Genomic DNA, 17,625 nt, shown 5'->3' on the forward strand with positions numbered 1-17,625 from the left:
CCAAGGGGATCTGATCGTTAATGATCAGGTCAGGAGATTCATTTTGAGTGGAGATGCACCATGTTTGACATTCAGCATACAGTATCACAGTGTACACATTTTAGCCAGCATGGTTTATCTATATTTCAGCATGCCTCTCCATCCACTGGTATTATTAGGGCGAGTCATCAATGACACCCCTCTTTCCGTGATTCTCCCAGATGTGAGAGAAACAGTGCAGATATTCCAGACCCCCACCCCTGGCCTATCACACAGCAGGTTGAAGGGCCTGGCAAGTCATTTCCTGTGTGCGTTTATTTGTGCAGATGGGTTTCGGGTTGGGAAGACGATATCAGCTCACCTGGCTGTGAGAGGGACAGAGCAGCTCTTTGTTTATTCATTCAACAGGCGGATTGACCTGGACCAACGGGCCCCGGCAGGACCCGGCAGGCACCCAGCCGGCCAAGATGACAATGTGGAGGTGAGGAGAGGGGACCTTCAGGGCTTGGGAGCCCCCCTGTTCTCTCCTCTCACTCGAAGATGTCCGTCTGCACTGAAACTGGGAATCCTTCCAGGAACGTGGAATAATACGATTCCAATCCTATTTCCCTCCTTGGTGGGTCTGGCTAGATTCCTTTTGTATTCATGTATTGTTACAAAATAGTCTATAATGTGATAACTTTGTGATCTGTTACATCAGTGAAATAATGCGGAATTTGACCGTACTAGAAGGGAAGCCAAATAAATGCCTCATCTCACTGATAAATATTGATTAGATCACTGATTAGATGGTTATCGTCAGTATTAAATAGAACAACACCACATCCAAAACAAAATGGTATGATATGTTCATAAGACAATTATGGACCGTCTTTATGACTCAATATGTGAAACATTTTCCTGTTGCTGTCCTCCTCCTCCTCCTCATCCTCTGCTCCAGCTCTCCTGTAAACTAATGCGGACTCTGAATTTCTCCCCAGGCAAAGGGGCTGACAGCCAATCGCAACAGAGCTCTCAAATCGCTGTGTATATAACCCAAAACAAGCAAGGCCCGGTAAATGTGTTTATAATAAACTAACAGGATGCACGCATGTAGGAATGCTGAAAGACTAATGCCTTGCTGATGGAAGCTCAGATCCTAACACAATTTCATGTTTATAGTTCTTTAAAAAATCCTCTCTCAGTGTGTGCTATGCTATGACTAGGCTGCCAGCGAGCGCTCTGTTCCTCTTTCACTGCTGTCCACAAAGGGAAGTGGCACTTGGAGTGAGGGGGGGGGACATGTGTTTTTGATAAAGCATGTACAGTATATGTCAGGGCAGCAGCCCACTATTGCAGCTAATTCATTCAGCTGAACGTGTAGTCATGTTATTGTTTCTACATGTACTGTTAGTAAGGGAATGGGAGCAGGGGGAAGGATGTGGGAGGGGGCTACTGTAGTAGGGAGGGTTGAACTGTGCCAGTTATATGTTTTACTTTCTAAAGGAAAAGGGTGGTTAACATCCATCAACAGAGGACCATTCCCAGTGAGGCAACACCTGATCTGGTCTGAGGGGAGAACCTTTAGAGAAAGACTGAGGCATACAGGGCTGATGGGAGCTCCTGAGCTGAATAAAAAACCCTGGATTATTTCACCGTCTTCAGAAGCAATACGCATGCAGTGACTCATTTACTTCTACGTAAAGGGGGAACACACAATGGAGTTATTCTGCAGCAGCACTGGCAAACATTTGAGGGAAACAGCTAATCTACCGAGTGTCATTAATGCTCAGTGATGCTTGATGCTGAGGGCTTGGCATTTACAGTACATGACATTTGTACAGGACAGTATGTGGTGTCTTCCCTCCCATGCCTTACAGCACTTCCCAGTCTAGCCCCTAATTGGCTACCCTGTAATTAAGATCTGAGTTTGAGTGCAGGGATACTGGGGGAAAGATGACAGGCAGCGATATAACAAACACCAGCCCCCCTAAGGAGTCCCTGAGGACCCCCCCCCCCCCCCAACACACACACACAACGCCTCTGTCGCCCCAAACCAGGCCGGACGCCCCGTCAGTCACACCGGTCAGCAGGACATAATCCACTAAATTAGCGACAAACACAAACAAGGGCTAAAACCCAAATAACCATGCCTCCAACCCACCCCATACACCCCCAACAGCCTCCAACCCACCCCATACACCCCCAACAGCCTCCAACCCACCCCCAACAGCCTCCAACCCACCCCCAACAGCCTCCAACCCACCCCATACAGCCCCAACAGCCTCCAACCCACCCCATACACCCCCAACAGCCTCCAACCCACCCCATACACCCCCAACAGCCTCCAACCCACCCCATACACCCCCAACAGCCTCCAACCCACCCCCCAACAGCCTCCAACCCACCCCATACACCCCCAACAGCCTCCAACCCACCCCATACACCCCCCAACAGCCTCCAACCCACCCCATACACCCCCAACAGCCTCCAACCCACCCCATACACCCCCAACAGCCTCCAACCCACCCCATACACCCCCAACAGCCTCCAACCCACCCCATACACCCCCAACAGCCTCCAACCCACCCCATACACCCCCAACAGCCTCCAACCCACCCCATACACCCCCAACAGCCTCCAACCCACCCCATACACCCCCAACAGCCTCCAACCCACCCCATACACCCCCAACAGCCTCCAACCCGCCCCACACACACCCAACAGCCTCCAACCCGCCCCATACAGACCCAACAGCCTCCAACCCGCCCCATACACCCCCAACAGCCTCCAACCCACCCCATACACCCCCAACAGCCTCCAACCCACCTCATACACCCCCAACAGCCTCCAACCTGCCCCACACACCCCTGACAGCAGTCTCTGGTTTAAATACATTTTTGATAGTTTCCCTTTGTGCTCATCCTTTGTTTGCAATGGCCGGTTTTAATTCCAGGGCGTCCCCCAAAAGTCAAATCAAATCAAATGGTATTTGTCACATACACATGGTTAGCAGATGTTAATGCGAGTGTAGCGAAATGCTTGTGCTTCTAGTTCCGACAATGCAGTAATATCCAACGAGTAATCTAACCTAACAAGTGTGTAGTCGAAACCAGAGTTGTCCATTTAATTGATGATTATTGCCACATACATATTCAATTTAGACCATGTATTAATTGATGTTATCAAATTTTTATATAAACGAAGCTCAGAGTATTTAGAGACATGTTAGCAGCTAGCGGTTGGGTTTTAGACACAGAGTTTCATTAATGTGGAATCTAATAAACAGATGAAATGTCCTGGAGACTGAAAGGCCAATTAGTATTATTGTGATAGATCAGAAACATCGGTTTCTCTCCTCCCTAGCGTTCTGTCTGCAGGAACGTTGTAAATAATACAGAGTAATTTCACTACATGACACTAGCGGCTCGGCCGCCACTCCTGTTTTTTCGGTCTCTCTTTAAATCTTCTCTCTTCCACTGTTCTGTGCTCTGAAACATTGTTCTTAAGCCTGGGTGTGCAAGGCCACACAGGGATTAGGTCTACCCTCTTAAAGATGTGTTTACATAGTCATCGGGTGAAAGATTGCAGAGTGCTTACCACCAGTTTTGAAAATGAAGCCAGACCAGGAAAATCAGGATACAATTTGGCACTTACAGAGGCTAAATGATTTCCTCCTAGCTGCTGATTTCTACTGGGAAATCTACCCTTGGACTGAAAATTGCATCCGGAAAAATGTTTATCTAGTGTTTTTCCCCCCTCTTTCTCTTGAATGAATGATTATTCTCCTGACCTTTTAACACACGCAGAACACAATTTGGTTTTTATTTCTCTCATTATGCCCCCATTTACTCTGCTGGATAGTACTGTACTATGTTTTGTTTTAAGGCTGTGGATTACTTTTTAAAGGAGCGGAGCCTGCTTTAGAAGCACCATCGAACATTACGTCTCAAAAGCCTTGAGTAATTATTAGTGTTTGATTCTATTGTTTTTCACAATCAATGACACATCTGTGGTTTTTGACTTTTATGAGAATGTAATTAAAATATGTAATAAATTAGATTACAATAACAAACGATAATGTCTTATTATTTCTATTTATCAGGTCAGGTATTTTTTATACAGTATTAATAATACATTAACAAGTGTTCTATATGCACAACACATGCATTTCATATTAACCCTTAGCTCCAACAAGGGGTCAAAAATTTACATTTCCGAACACTTTCGGGACTTTGCAAAGCAACTTGTTAACGGCAACAAAAAATTGATATGGAGAAATTAAAAATAATCCGTTTTGTATACTAGTGGTGAGTGGATAAGGTGAAAACGTTGACTCAGTAGTGCAAATTTGACACAGAGTTAGATGTATGTACCCTGGAAAGATATAGATATGGAGCCACCCCAGATTTAGCCCCTGGGTGGCTTTGCAGCCACTATAAAAAATAACTCAAACATGTTAATTAATACATATTTAGCTTCGATTCAATGTATAGATATCAAGTTGAGAGTAACATATTTCAGATGCAATTGGAACTGAGTTTATAGCCCATACCGTTCCAAAGATATAGCTAAAAGTATGATGGCACTGGTGCCCATATCGCCCGTATTGGCGGCCAATTTAGGTCGTACCGGTATGTCAGAGTAGCTCAATTGCCAATTTCTCAGACTCTTAATATCACAGAAACGCAACACTTTGAATGAATACATCAAAAATAATTCATGACAAGTTGCTATGGATGAAATGTATCAAATTAATGTTCAAAACATGAATAACGTATATATTTGAAAACATATTTGACTATAAATGTGTGAAAATGTTAAAATATATGATACTTTTTGGGGAATTAAAACCATTTACTTGTGTTACAAATTGTTAATAAAAGAAAGAGTTGTACTGCTTGACAACCATTAATAAATGTCCCCAGTTGGTGCTTTTAGGGTTATAAATATGTTGGCGAATTTTCAGGTTAACAGCATATCAATGAAAAAGCATAGCATTTGCTGTTATCCATCCTTTTTAGGATTTTAAATGATTACATCTACTGTTTTCGACAAATCTGTGAGCTTGAGAATGAGTTGTCTGTAAGCAAGAGGGTGTTAGAGCTTCACAGCTGTACAGGTAAACAAGAGGCTGCTAGAGCTTCACAGCTGTACAGGTAAACAAGAGGCTATTAGAGCTTCACAGCTGTACAGGTAAGCAAGAGGCTATTAGAGCTTCACAGCTGTACAGGTAAACAAGAGGCTGTTAGAGCTTCACAGCTGTACAAGTAAGCAAGAGGGTGTTAGAGCTTCACAGCTGTACAGGTAAGCAAGAGGCTATTAGAGCTTCACAGCTGTACAGCTAAGCAAGAGGCTGTTAGAGCTTCACAGCTGTACAAGTAAGCAAGAGGGTGTTAGAGCTTCACAGCTGTACAGGTAAGCAAGAGGCTATTAGAGCTTCACAGCTGTACAGGTAAGCAAGAGGCTGTTAGAGCTTCACAGCTGTACAGGTAAGCAAGAGGCTATTAGAGCTTCACAGCTGTACAGTAAGCAAGAGGCTGTTAGAGCTTCACAGCTGTACAGGTAAGCAAGAGGGTGTTAGAGCTTCACAGCTGTACAGGTAAGCAAGAGGCTATTAGAGCTGCACAGCTGTACAGGTAAGCAAGAGGGTGTTAGAGCTTCACAGCTGTACAGGTAAACAAGAGGCTGTTAGAGCTTCACAGCTGTACAGGTAAGCAAGAGGCTGTTAGAGCTTCACAGCTGTACAGGTAAGCAAGAGGCTGTTAGAGCTTCACAGCTGTACAGGTAAGCAAGAGGCTGTTAGAGCTTCACAGCTGTACAGGTAAGCAAGAGGGTGTTAGAGCTTCACAGCTGTACAGGTAAGCAAGAGGGTGTTAGAGCTTCACAGCTGTACAGGTAAGCAAGAGTGTGTTAGAGCTTCACAGCTGTACAGGTAAGCAAGAGGGTGTTAGAGCTTCACAGCTGTACAGGTAAGCAAGAGGGTGTTAAAGCTTCACAGCTTTAGAGCTTCACAGCTGTACAGGTAATTAAGAGGGTGTTAGAGATTCACAGCTTTAGATCTTCACAGCTGTACAGGTAATTAAGAGGGTGTTAGAGCTTCACAGCTTTAGAGCTTCACAGCTGTACTGGTAATTAAGAGGGTGTTAGAGCTTCACAGCTTTAGATCTTCACAGCTGTACAGGTAAGCAAGAGGGTGTTAGAGCTTCACAGCTGTACAGGTAAGTAAGAGCTGGAGATGAGTAACTACCCTTCAATGATTACACTTTTTCCAGACAAGATGAATTTATCAATGTTTTTCCTTGTGTTCCCTCTTTTTGTCCCGTTTCAGCGCTCATCATTCTACAAGTCTGTGCTTTGGACTTGATTCAATGTTCCATGTCTCTCACTGCAGCAAGATGAATGGTCTCTGGATTGATGAAAGACTCAATTTTGTCTGCCGCTGTGGTTATTGAGGTGTAATTTTCTCAGACTTGTGATTTCTCACATTTGTGATTCACTGGTTATAAATAATAATTTCACAAGACACTCAGGCATGGAGTCAGTAAAAGGACTGAGGAAAGATGCCCTCGGGGAAAAGCCAGGAGACTGTTTAAGTCTTACTCCACTTTGTTTTCCTTTCACATCTTATTCACACATTGACGCTTGAGTCACAGACATAAGAAATGTGTTATTTTCCTTTTTGTATAGGTCAACTTGTGCACATGGTGTGTGTGTGCATGTGGTGTACAATGCCCCCCCCCCTTTAGCTCTGACTCTACTGATAGCTACGTTATTGAGGAAAAATGTACTTTCTATGCCTGTGATATAGTGATATATGGTTGTCCAACCTAGCTATCTTAAGATGAAAGCACTAACTGTAAGTCGCTCTGGATAAGAGCATCTGCTAAATGACTAAAATGTAAAAGGTAAATGTGTGTGCACGTGGTGTGTGCACGTGGTGTGTGCTTGTGTTTGTGTATGCATGTATGAATGACTCGGCATACTGGATAAATGTGGCTGTTTGCGTATTTTCTTCTTTTCATACCGCAGAACCTTGTGTAATCCTCTGTGGAGTCTATCGACGGCTGAATTTCAGCATCGTCTCATCAGACATCTGGAAATGGGCATGTTCGCAGTCCTTCCTCAGCAGTCTTATGCTTTCACTTGATTATATTATCTGGTTAAAGTTTTCTTTCTCCTGCGAGGGGGTATGAGACCCAAGGTCTGTCAAGGGGTCAAGTGGTGATTGCTCATGTTGTCTCCTCTAAACATATGGTTAGTCCCAGAAAGTGCAAACAGTTCCCAAAAGTTTGGTACCTATTAAGGGACTTCCTAAGTCAGTTCCGGAGTCGGGTCTCTGTGGACGGGTTAAGGGGGGCAAGAAGGAGGTTTGGCCAGGGGGGTGATAGAAGAAGGGGGTAGGGAGGATTGGCATTTTGGGAGTGGTGTATACATGTGTGTGGATTGCGTCAAGTTGCTTGTTGCTTCTTTTCACAAAGGGGAAGTGAGTCTGGAGGTAGATCCAGCCAAGGGGCATCTCACGCAAGGCCGTCCCAGACAGGAAGCGCTTGGCCTGGCCGAGCTGTGTTATGATAGAGGATCTGCAGATTGGAGGACGAGTTGTGAACTTCACATGCGATCAAGGCCACGGGGCCCAGTGCCCGCCGCAGGCCTGAGGAGTTTTGGAGGAAATGAAAGGATCATTTAGTTTGGGGAAGACGGGCCGGAGGAGAGTGAAGGATGGAGGCACGCCACAGACATCCACTCCAGCCATGCACTAAGACAAACAAACAGCAGACAAAAGAGGACAAAAAATGCATATCAACGCCTCGGGCAGCCACAAGCTTACTTTCAGGCAGCTTTCAAAAGTCTGGTCTATTTAAGGGTTTAAGGGTTTTCTCTGCGTTGGTCATAAAGCGAGTACAGAACGCCAGCCCCATTGTCTGTTCTCCTGTCCCTTAGCCTGGGCTGGGCTTGGATTCTCCTCTGCTGGGACTGCTGCCTGGACCGAGGCTGTGAAATAGATTTGTGAGAGGGCGAGTGATTTCTACCGTCAGGGTTGAGTGGGGGTAGGTGTCTGAATGTTACGCTCTGATCTGGCTGCTCAGAAGGTGGCTGACCCTTGACCACACAGCGATGAATCATTTGCGCCGTAATTCACCAGAACACCCCCCCATCCCCCAACGCCCCAGTGACGGCCCTTCTCACTCCGCCTGCTCCTTCATTAACCCTCCATCATCCTCCGCTTTCCAACAACTCCAACCAAAACACACCCATCCATCCTGACTGAGACTCTGTCTCCTGTGAAAGCAGCAAGAGCATGGAGGTGTGAGGGCTGAGGGCCAGGGAGGCCAGTGTGTGTCTGGAGACTCATTGAGGTGCTGCTTGCACAGGGGTTGGTTCCATTGGGCCTGGGGTGGTGGAACACTGGTGCGTTTCCGTTGATCTCCTCAGAGCGAGCTGGATGGTCTGGCTGCTTTCCCGTCTACCCCCGCTGTGATGCTTGGCTTACCCCAATTAGAGACGCTCTGTCTCTGATTAGAAAGGGCTGGGAGCGAACCAAGGTGGGGGGGGGCGTAGAATGAATGCTGTGATTGTGCAGTGAGGTCTGCAGGTTTTCCTGTGAAGACTTCTACCAGACACCACTCTGCAGACACAGATGCCTCCTGGCCCCCCAGGACAGAACGCATGGCGCTGACAGTGCCTCTGCCGAGCGTGAGGAGGCTGTGGAGGCCCATCCTCTACCTCCCCTTACCCCTAATCCTCCAGGCCACTACAGGCAGGGCTGTCCTCTGCTTATTAAAGCCACATGTACCTCGCTGGCAGCTGTGGAGGCTGCTGACCTGGCATGTCCCTGACCCATCCATCTGGTTCTGGCTGGGCTCCAGAACATCCATGCCCAGTCAGTTCCACAAACAAACAGAGACACAGGGCTGGACCCTGGCACATCCCTCTCTGCATGCTGCAATTCATTTAGTCAAATACACAACTCAATATGCTCCATCCGTTCCCTCATTTAACCTAGTAATTTCTTCTCGTTTTCCTCCAGGATAGGATATGTGACAGCTAAATGGGCCTGACAGGAATCTGTCTCAAACAGGACCATGTTAATGCCTGCTGCTCAGCTCAACATCAGTGACCGCTGGAGATTCAGTAGCGAAGTGTTGGCCTCATACATTGGGCAGGGTCAGTGTTGGTGTAGTGTAGTAGTCTGGAGGCCTCCCAAGCTCCAGCAGGCCTCCATGCCAGGGCTCCGTAGTGTGGTATGACAGAGACATCAGACTGAGAAGAACGTGGCATCAGCTGTGGAACAGAGGGGGTAGTCCACAATCTGGGAGAGGGACAGGGACTTTGTAAAAACAAGTGTGTAGGATGTATCTCGCTTCACTATTTGTTGATAGAGCCCTCTCACCTGTATGTTGTCTGCTCCTCCATGCGGGGGGGAGATTGAGTAAACAGCTGATACTACTGTACAGGTGGGGATTGATTTGGAGAGGCGTAGATGAACACTAATGTTTCCTGTTGTATTTATTCTGAAACTGTGAAACCATTGGCGCTTGTTAGGAGCTGCTCAGAAGTTATCCAAGAAAGACTGAAAAAAGCAGTAGGTCTAAACAGATCTGGTGTGTCAGATATGACATGCTGTTGAACAAAGTTCTCTTGCCACTCACTGAGCAGCTCATGTGGCTCAACAAGCTGTCTGTCCATTTTATGGTCACACATCCAGACATGCTCAACAGAGCCAGATGCCTCAACATGCTCTCAGATGACACTTGGAAGCGAGCATGCCATTCTTTACATCCCAATGCAAAGACACGAGCAGAGACCCCCGTCCAGATATTGACTCAACTTTTGAAATGGTGTGGAATTGACACACTCAAAAATAAGGCATCCAGGAGGGAAAAATGTAGCTTGTGTAAAAGCTGGTTTAAGATTTTTATAGTGGGTGTACAGTGTGTTTGAAGCAAAGCCAGGGGTGCCGTGTTCAGACACTGGAGAATGTCTGCACACCTCCACAGGCTGATAATAGTGTCTGTGGACAGCCCAGAGGGTCCTGAGAGCTCCTGGTCTGAGCTGGCCTTTTAGTGTCTCTCATCCTGCCTCCCCTCTCTCCTTCCCTTGGCCCAGCTCCAGGGGGTGAGTTGGAGGGTAGCGCAGTAGAGAGAGAGATTTATGACTGTAGGTCCCCCAGGGCTGATGGTGTGATGGTGGGGAACGTAGGGGGTGACATGCCACAAAGAGGCGGAGGGATAAACCCGTATTGATGGAACATTGTGATCCCAGATAAAACTGAGTGTTCTGAACAGTAATGAAGATTGATGTGTGGATTGGCTTGTACTCTAGACTAAAGAAAGGGAGCCTGCCTTGTTATTGTGGCTGTTTCTCTCCCTCTCTCCCAGGGAGCACAGGAAGTGGTCTCAGTGAACTCTGCTCCTCTGGCTGGCCTAGTCCTTTAGGCACAGGTGGATGGTTGCCAACTGAAATATTCCGCTGCCCTGCCCGCACCTCTGGCCTGCCTCTTGGCCTGCCCGGCCTGTTGTCATGGTACTGCAGGATTACCCGGCCCTTCTCTGGGTGTTCCGACATCTCTCATCATTTTAAAATGGGTAGCAATGGGACTCTCTCTGCCACCCCCCTCCCCCTTCCTCATGGAGAGTTGAGAAGAACTCCAGGCAGGCAGGGTGAGAGGAGAGTGAGAAAGGAAGCAGTGTGGTGTTTTTAGGGGGATGTTCAGTACAATGAGTATAAAATAACAGAGGTCTGGTTAGAGGCTGACTGGCAGTAGCAGCATCAGTCAGACCACATCACCATCAGCCCCTCTCTAATGATCAGCAGCGCCGGCTTAGCCGCATTAGGTAAATGTCACTACACCACAGTCGACACAGAGACAGAGCAGGAGAGGCTCTGCTTCCAGTCTAGCCTGTTGGCACTGTCACTTCACCACTGCTTCTAAGGATCTAACTAACTACATCTCCACCTGTTGTCAGGCCTCAGTGTCCACTGTAGGGACGATCAGGGCAGATTTACATTTAGAAACAGATACAAGGGATGGACTAATAGTTATTATTTCATTGATATACAGTCATATTTAGAAGGATGTTCATTTTGATGAGATTTCCCACGTAGTGACATGAATTTCAGTGCAGTATCTCTTTTTGTCACATTGTCACATTGCCAATGAGCTAGCCTGGCCTTTGGCTGAGTGGAGTGTGAGTGGTTTGTCTCTGTAGGTGAGGGCCTGCTCTGTCATGGTGAGTGAGGTGACAGCTGAGCTGATGTGACACTGTGTGCTGCGTGGGTCAGGCTAGCCCCCAGCCGTTAGCCACTCTATCCCCCCGTGCTGCTCAGCAGTGACACATCAAACTACCAGTGTTTTGGGCCTGTCAGCTTCACACACAGAGGAGAGAGGACAGTACTGTGTTTTCAGCGTCAGTCTAAAGCCAGAGACAATGACAAACATTGATCTGTGCAGCCAGCCGGCAGGAGATTGATGTACAACACAGGTGCCAGTTGGGCAAACACTGTGTGTGAGCACAGTCGTGTGTGTGTGTGTGTGTGTGTGTGTGTGTGTGTGTGTCATTAGTTATTCTAAGGCAAATGAAGGTGATAGATGAAAACACCAAAATCCTAATGTTTTTATTTGGTTATCTTTGAAACGAAAGAGAAAACAAAGCTGTGTATGGATCCTCAGGGAGAAGCCTGTGACTGACACAGGCTCAGTGAGGAGATGTGGCCTGAAGTTTGACGTGTTTTCACTCAGCAGACTGGAGCCCAGTCAAAATGTGGGAACCTCTCAGATCACTATCTGTTCTGAGCACAGCTCTAATGAAACATCTCAACTCCTGTGCGTGCGCCTGTCTAACCTACATTTGACATCTCTCCTGAGCCCACAGCTTTACCCACACTCCTCTCTTCCTTACCAAGGAGCTCTGCCGAGGATGTAGTGTGTAATTGGATACAGATGTTGCCATGGCAGCTCGCTGCTAGACTGTTGTTTTAGCCTAGGCAAAGTGCTTTCCTACATACCAGTCTGACCTCCCTTTTGAAAGTGTCCAAAAACGACAAGCCTTTGTAGCGTTTTATGGGATCCTCTGATGTGCAGGGACGTGAAGTCACTTTTATTATGTCAGGCCTCTCTCCCATGTCCCCTCCTTGTTTTTAATAATTGACCAGTTAATACAGCTAATACAGTTATTATTGGGGCTGTGTTATTACTTTGGGTGAGCAGGGTCACAGATCCTGTTCTGGAGGGTGTCTGAGTGTCTGTGATGCACACATGGGATGGGGTGACCTACTGTATGGGGCATCAGGTCACGTTTTACATAGGGGCTTTTACACTTTAGAAATCGGTCGGACGTGTAATAGACTATAGTTGTACACTTCTACAGTATGTTACGTTATGTGTTGTTTTGATCCTATTATGTGTGTTTAACATTGACGGAGTTAATAGTCAATCCAAAGAGCATGTAAGCGTCCCTCCATCTGCTTGTAATAGTGTAAGTACAGTAGTGTCGTAAAAACTGTTTCCATGAATCAAACTGACGTGAAAGCCGAGTCTCAGCGTCTTTTTCAAGATACTAGGACTTCAGTGTTGAGGACATGCCTGGGTTGTAGGAATGATCACTTTTCAGGGGCCATAGACTGACAGTGTTCTTACCCTTAGTAACATTGCATCCTGCTGTAGTGCCTGAGTCTCCTGGTAAAGTCGTATTACCTCACCGTGACTCGTTCCTGCGGCCTCCCAGGCTGATGTCATCCCACAGCAGACAGCCACACACTTGTCATGCTGCATAGTACCACCATACTGCACCAAGGGAGCAGGACTTTATCATAACGCGTGACCAGAGGAAAGAGGGTCTACACTGTAACTATTCTTTAGATGTGGCAACAAGCGTCGTGGTCACATATATCAGAGAGAATGATCTGATTGGATTACCGAAGCACACACACATGCAACTCCCTTCCCTTTTCCCCCTTGGTTTATAATGATCTGTTTACCAGCAGCACACAGCGTAGTAATAATGGTCAGGCTGTCAATGGCTCTCGGGTTTCCGCATCCTCCCAGGTACCCTGATACTGTACTGTACTGTGTGTACACAGTATTACCATTATTCTGGCTGGATCCCCCAACAGGAAATCAGCTGCTCATGTTTGTGTGGTGATTATATTGAATTGAGTTGTGTGGTTAAGTTCTATAGGGTGTTTCATGAAATGGCTCGCATGTCCATTAGTTTAATAATGGCATTTCGGAGACTAAGTAAGTTCAGACTGGAAACATCATACTGAAATGAAATGGGTGTTTGAGTAAAGATGTGGGGGACAGCTCCTCAAGGCAAGCTGGTTCGTACATAGAGTTCAGAAGGTCAAAGAAAAACTTGTCTGAGCAGGTCAATGTGTCAAATCACTTGTAATTCATCTCCAGAACAATCAGACAGACTGATGGGATTGGACAGTGTGGAGGACTTTATGATAGCTAAGTGTGTGACATTATTCATGATGCATAGGTACTTGATGTCCTGTGGTGGTTAAGAACCAAATATGCACTTAATTTAGCCCCAATCACTGGGATGCTGTCAAATTTTTTGATTTAGATGTAGATGGATCTGATGGATCTGTAGATGTAGATGGATCTGCTATGTTGTTGTCTTAGGCCTCTCTTTATGTAGTGTTGTGGTGTCTCTCTTGTCATGATGTGTGTTTTTGTCCTGTATCTTTTTTTATTTTTAATCCCAGCCCCCGTCCCCACAGGAGGATTTTTTCCCTTTGGTAGGCCGTCATTGTAAAATAAGCATTTGTTTATAACTGACTTGCCTAGTTAAAAAAAATATATATGTTTTTAAATAACAGATGCTCTACAGACTATCAGTAACATTGAATTTAACTACCTACTAACCTTAACCCTTACCCTAACCTTAACCCTTATCCTAACCCTTATACTAACCCTAAGCAAGCAGTTGCTTTTCAACAGATACTTTGTTGATAGAATAACCGGACTATCCGGACTATCCAAACAAAGTGGAATCTGTGCTTTTTATAGTGCTGTACTAACAGCAGTAAACATGAGATCTACACAAAGCAAACGTTTAACTTCATAATTGTCAGCTAGCTATATATGAATCATAATAATCTAGCTGTCCAGCTAGTTTAACAGGCAAAAATGACCTAAAACTAATGTTATGCAAGGTAAATGACTAGCTGTCAATTCTTCATGGGTAGCTAGCTACCATTTCTTTGTGGCTAGCTAGCTAGCCAGTTAGCCCTATTGACTAGTTTTTTTAAGTGGTTGCATTATATTTCTGTGCATTTTTTCCCGTTGAAGTGTGCATCAATGCATTCTTCAAAATATGTACAAACAGAGTGCGCATCCGAGAAGTGCCCTCCTTGATCCGTTTCTCAGAATTTGATTTTGACTCAGACTCCAACCCTCCCAGGCTCCAATTTGCGTGTTCGGAGCACGGTAGTATACATATTGAGAAACAACCATAGAGTTGTAGGCCATCAGATCAAACTTAGCCTATAGATTGTTTAGGGGAAACATATGATAGTGGGCATATGGCACTGGTCTGGAGTCAGCTGTCTGCCACAGCTGATAGTGTGAGCTTGGCATATGGTGCTGGTCTGGAGACAGTTGTTTGATGCGGTGCACTGACCTCCATTCTGGAACATTTCCCCCCCAGTGCCAATGGCAGACTTCTGCTCCTAGTGTGGCGTGTCACATAGTGTTAAAATCTCTGTGCAATAAAGGGAAAAACCAGACGCTGTACTCAAATCTGTTCTGATATTTTCTAATTATCTTCAAAAAATTATTACCTGTGTAACAGTGTTGGCTATAGTTGATAAGGCTAGCTTGTACTATTCTATATGTATGTCATTTAGCAGACGCTCTCATCCAGGGTGACTTACAGGAGCAGCTAGGGTTAAGTGCCTTGCTCAAGGACACATCAACAGATTTTTAATCTAGTCAGGTTGGGGATTTGAACCACCGACCTTTCCGTTACTGGCCCAATGCTCTTAACCACTAGGCTACCTGCCACCTATAGAAAATAAATGATTCAATGTTATGAAAGTATGATTACAAAGAGGTCCTAATGTATCAAACTGTGATATTGATATTTGAAAGTTGGCACCTGGCAATGCTTCGCTGGCGTTATGTAAGGTTACCAGTACTTGTCCCCTGTGGAGAGCTGAGCCGAGCCCTCTGCAGCTAGCTGCCTCTCCTCCTCCTAACGCTCCTGCTCCGGGATGGTGCAGCCAGCCACAGCTTTGCCCTGATATCAAACACATGGGACTGTTTATTAAAGCAAGTTTAAAATGAAACTTAGGGATCAAGTGTTTTTACTCTTAAGACCTTGCCTTTATTTTCTCACAGAAGGGGTCGGGAATAGCGGAAGGTGAAGAGCTCACCAGACTGTCAGAGGCTGTGAGTAATATCAAAAGAGGCAGTGGTTTTATCCCAGGTTTTAACATAGACAAAACTCAGCTCTCAAAATGGATGACAAGCTCTGTGTCAGTTAAGCTCATACAGAAATGAGAACTTCAGAAGCCTTTTTAAACCTCAAATGCGCTACAAGTAAAACATGTCCTGCACTGCAGGAAAGTTCTCCTGCAACACGGTGATCAAATGAAGATTCTACATCTGTTGGTTCTAATATACACAAGACTCAGCTCTCAAAATGGATGGCAAGCTCTGTGTCAGTTAAACTATACAAATATAGTTTGGTTTGATTTTCTATGTCACTGACTGTAATAGGATGCGGTGAGAGGTGGCCACACCAGAGCAGACATCAGCACTTGGGTTTTAGTAATCTGTGACTAATGCCAAGTGGTATGCAGTGTTGCTAATGTAGATTCATATTGTGGTCTCCCCCTCGTCTCTCCTCTCGTCTGCACCTTCCCTGCTGGAGTCCATCACGGCTATGTGAGCTGACAGTTCATCTCCTGAGGGAGGAGAGTGAAGACAAAGCAGACCATCAAAACCTTCCAAACCTTATGCTTTCAAATGGGCCCCTCTTCCCCTCCTCCCCTCCCCATTTTTACACAAATCCACTTGCTCTATTTCCCACTTGCTGCTGCAAGGGTTAGGGGCCACTCTCAGCTTACCCTATTGCCCAAGATACACTTTGCACTGACTGATACCGAAACGGCACGTAACCTGGCACCAAAAAAACGCCAATGAAGCGGCGTAAAGTTCAGTGATGTGGGCAGTCGGATGATATCAGAGGAACAGCCAGACCCCCCAGCAGACTGACAGCCTCTTAGCCCTGTGCTCTGGAGGGGACAAGAGCGTCACTAACTAACAGGCCCACGGTGCTAATCTGGACTGTTGTCTGTGTGATTTTTACTGTAGCAGAGGCAGGACTGGAGGCTAACTCTGATTGGACACAGTTCATGTCTGATTAGGAATAGTAGTCCAATAGACGTTGTAACTAGCATTATTTATACTGTAGGTTCATATGTGAGGGGAGCTGCGTTCAGCAAGAGGAAGCAAAACTGTAACAGAGGGTGTAAGCCCTGGGGGATGTGTGGGCTGGTCAGATGGTTACAGATGTGTTGCTGTGGCTGACTAGCCAGGAGGGAGCACAGAGACAGACAGTCCGATTACAACCATTGAGTCTTTGTTTGCTTGGTAATGTGCTTCAGGGGACCCATGGAACAGATGGACCAGTGCATGAAATGTTTACAGTAACAGTTTGTTCTACTCTCCATTAGATTGAGGATGCTCGTTTGGAGTGTCACAGTTATTATATGATTTGTTTCATTGTGAGAAACTCCTTGTTTTTCAGAGATGTGCCAGTGTGAGATTTTCTCTGTTCCCCTTTTCACTGTGTACTCTTATTTGGCTTTGCAGTTTCTGGGTTAAATATTAGCACACAGCAGAATCTTCTGCTCTCACTGACTAGTGCTGGAGCTGAAACAGCACTTTGAGCTTGCCACAGTTTGTGTATTTGCTTGTATGCTGTCATGTAGTCCGTTTACTGTCTGGATTTAACCTCGCTGTACAGCAGAACACACCCCGTCGCTACCTTCCTTGTGCAGCATCATCCTCATCCCACCAGCAGAGGTGCTGTGGAACTGAGTGACACCTCCTGCTGACGTGTACTGGAACTGATGGAATCTTGAAATATCCACACGGCTTATGGATGCTCAACTCACCAATGGACAATCCCAGCACATGTCACATGTACAAATCTCCCCATCAGAGTCCCTCTCTTCCCTCATGGTGTGTATCTCTCCCTCAGTGTCCCTCTCTTCCCACATGGTGTGTATCTCTCCCTCAGTGTCTCTTTCTCCACTCATGGTGTGCATCTCTCTCCTCTGTGTTCCTCTGGGGCTGTTGTTTATGGACAATTATAATTTATAACTGAGCAGAGAGGATTTAATTTCAGTGCGGAGGCTCGCCAGCAGGGCGCCATGCTGCAATCAAGAGAATCAGCTATCTGTGAGCCCAGTTGAATGGAAAGTATTATCACTGGCCACAAACGAACACTGTTTCCCCTCAAACTATTCCCGGATGCTCACAGGCCCCGCGTCTCTTCTTTCATTCATTTGCTCTGGTTATCCTCCCCTCCTCCTCTCTTCCACTACTGAGGCTTCCTCACTTTGCCCCTCAGCCCCTCCACCTCCTCTCTCTTTGCTCCTCCTCTGGCTCCTCTGGTCTGCTCTGTGATCAATGTGTCAGCCCTG

General features: G+C 46.2%; 1 protein-coding gene across 1 annotated transcript in view; it reads left to right on the forward strand.

Annotated features, from left to right (window-relative positions):
* The first annotated feature begins 2,107 nt into the window (after nucleotides 1-2,107).
* The window catches only part of LOC123742354 (extensin-like), a 102,512-nt gene continuing 86,994 nt past the window's right edge, over nucleotides 2,108-17,625 (forward strand). Inside the window, exon 1 of the mRNA XM_045716251.1 lies at nucleotides 2,108-2,844. Coding sequence (XP_045572207.1) covers nucleotides 2,108-2,844 — 737 coding nt within the window. The remainder of the gene's footprint in view (nucleotides 2,845-17,625) is intronic.

This window comes from Salmo salar, chromosome ssa04, assembly GCF_905237065.1.
Source record: "Salmo salar chromosome ssa04, Ssal_v3.1, whole genome shotgun sequence".
NCBI lineage: Eukaryota > Metazoa > Chordata > Actinopteri > Salmoniformes > Salmonidae > Salmo > Salmo salar.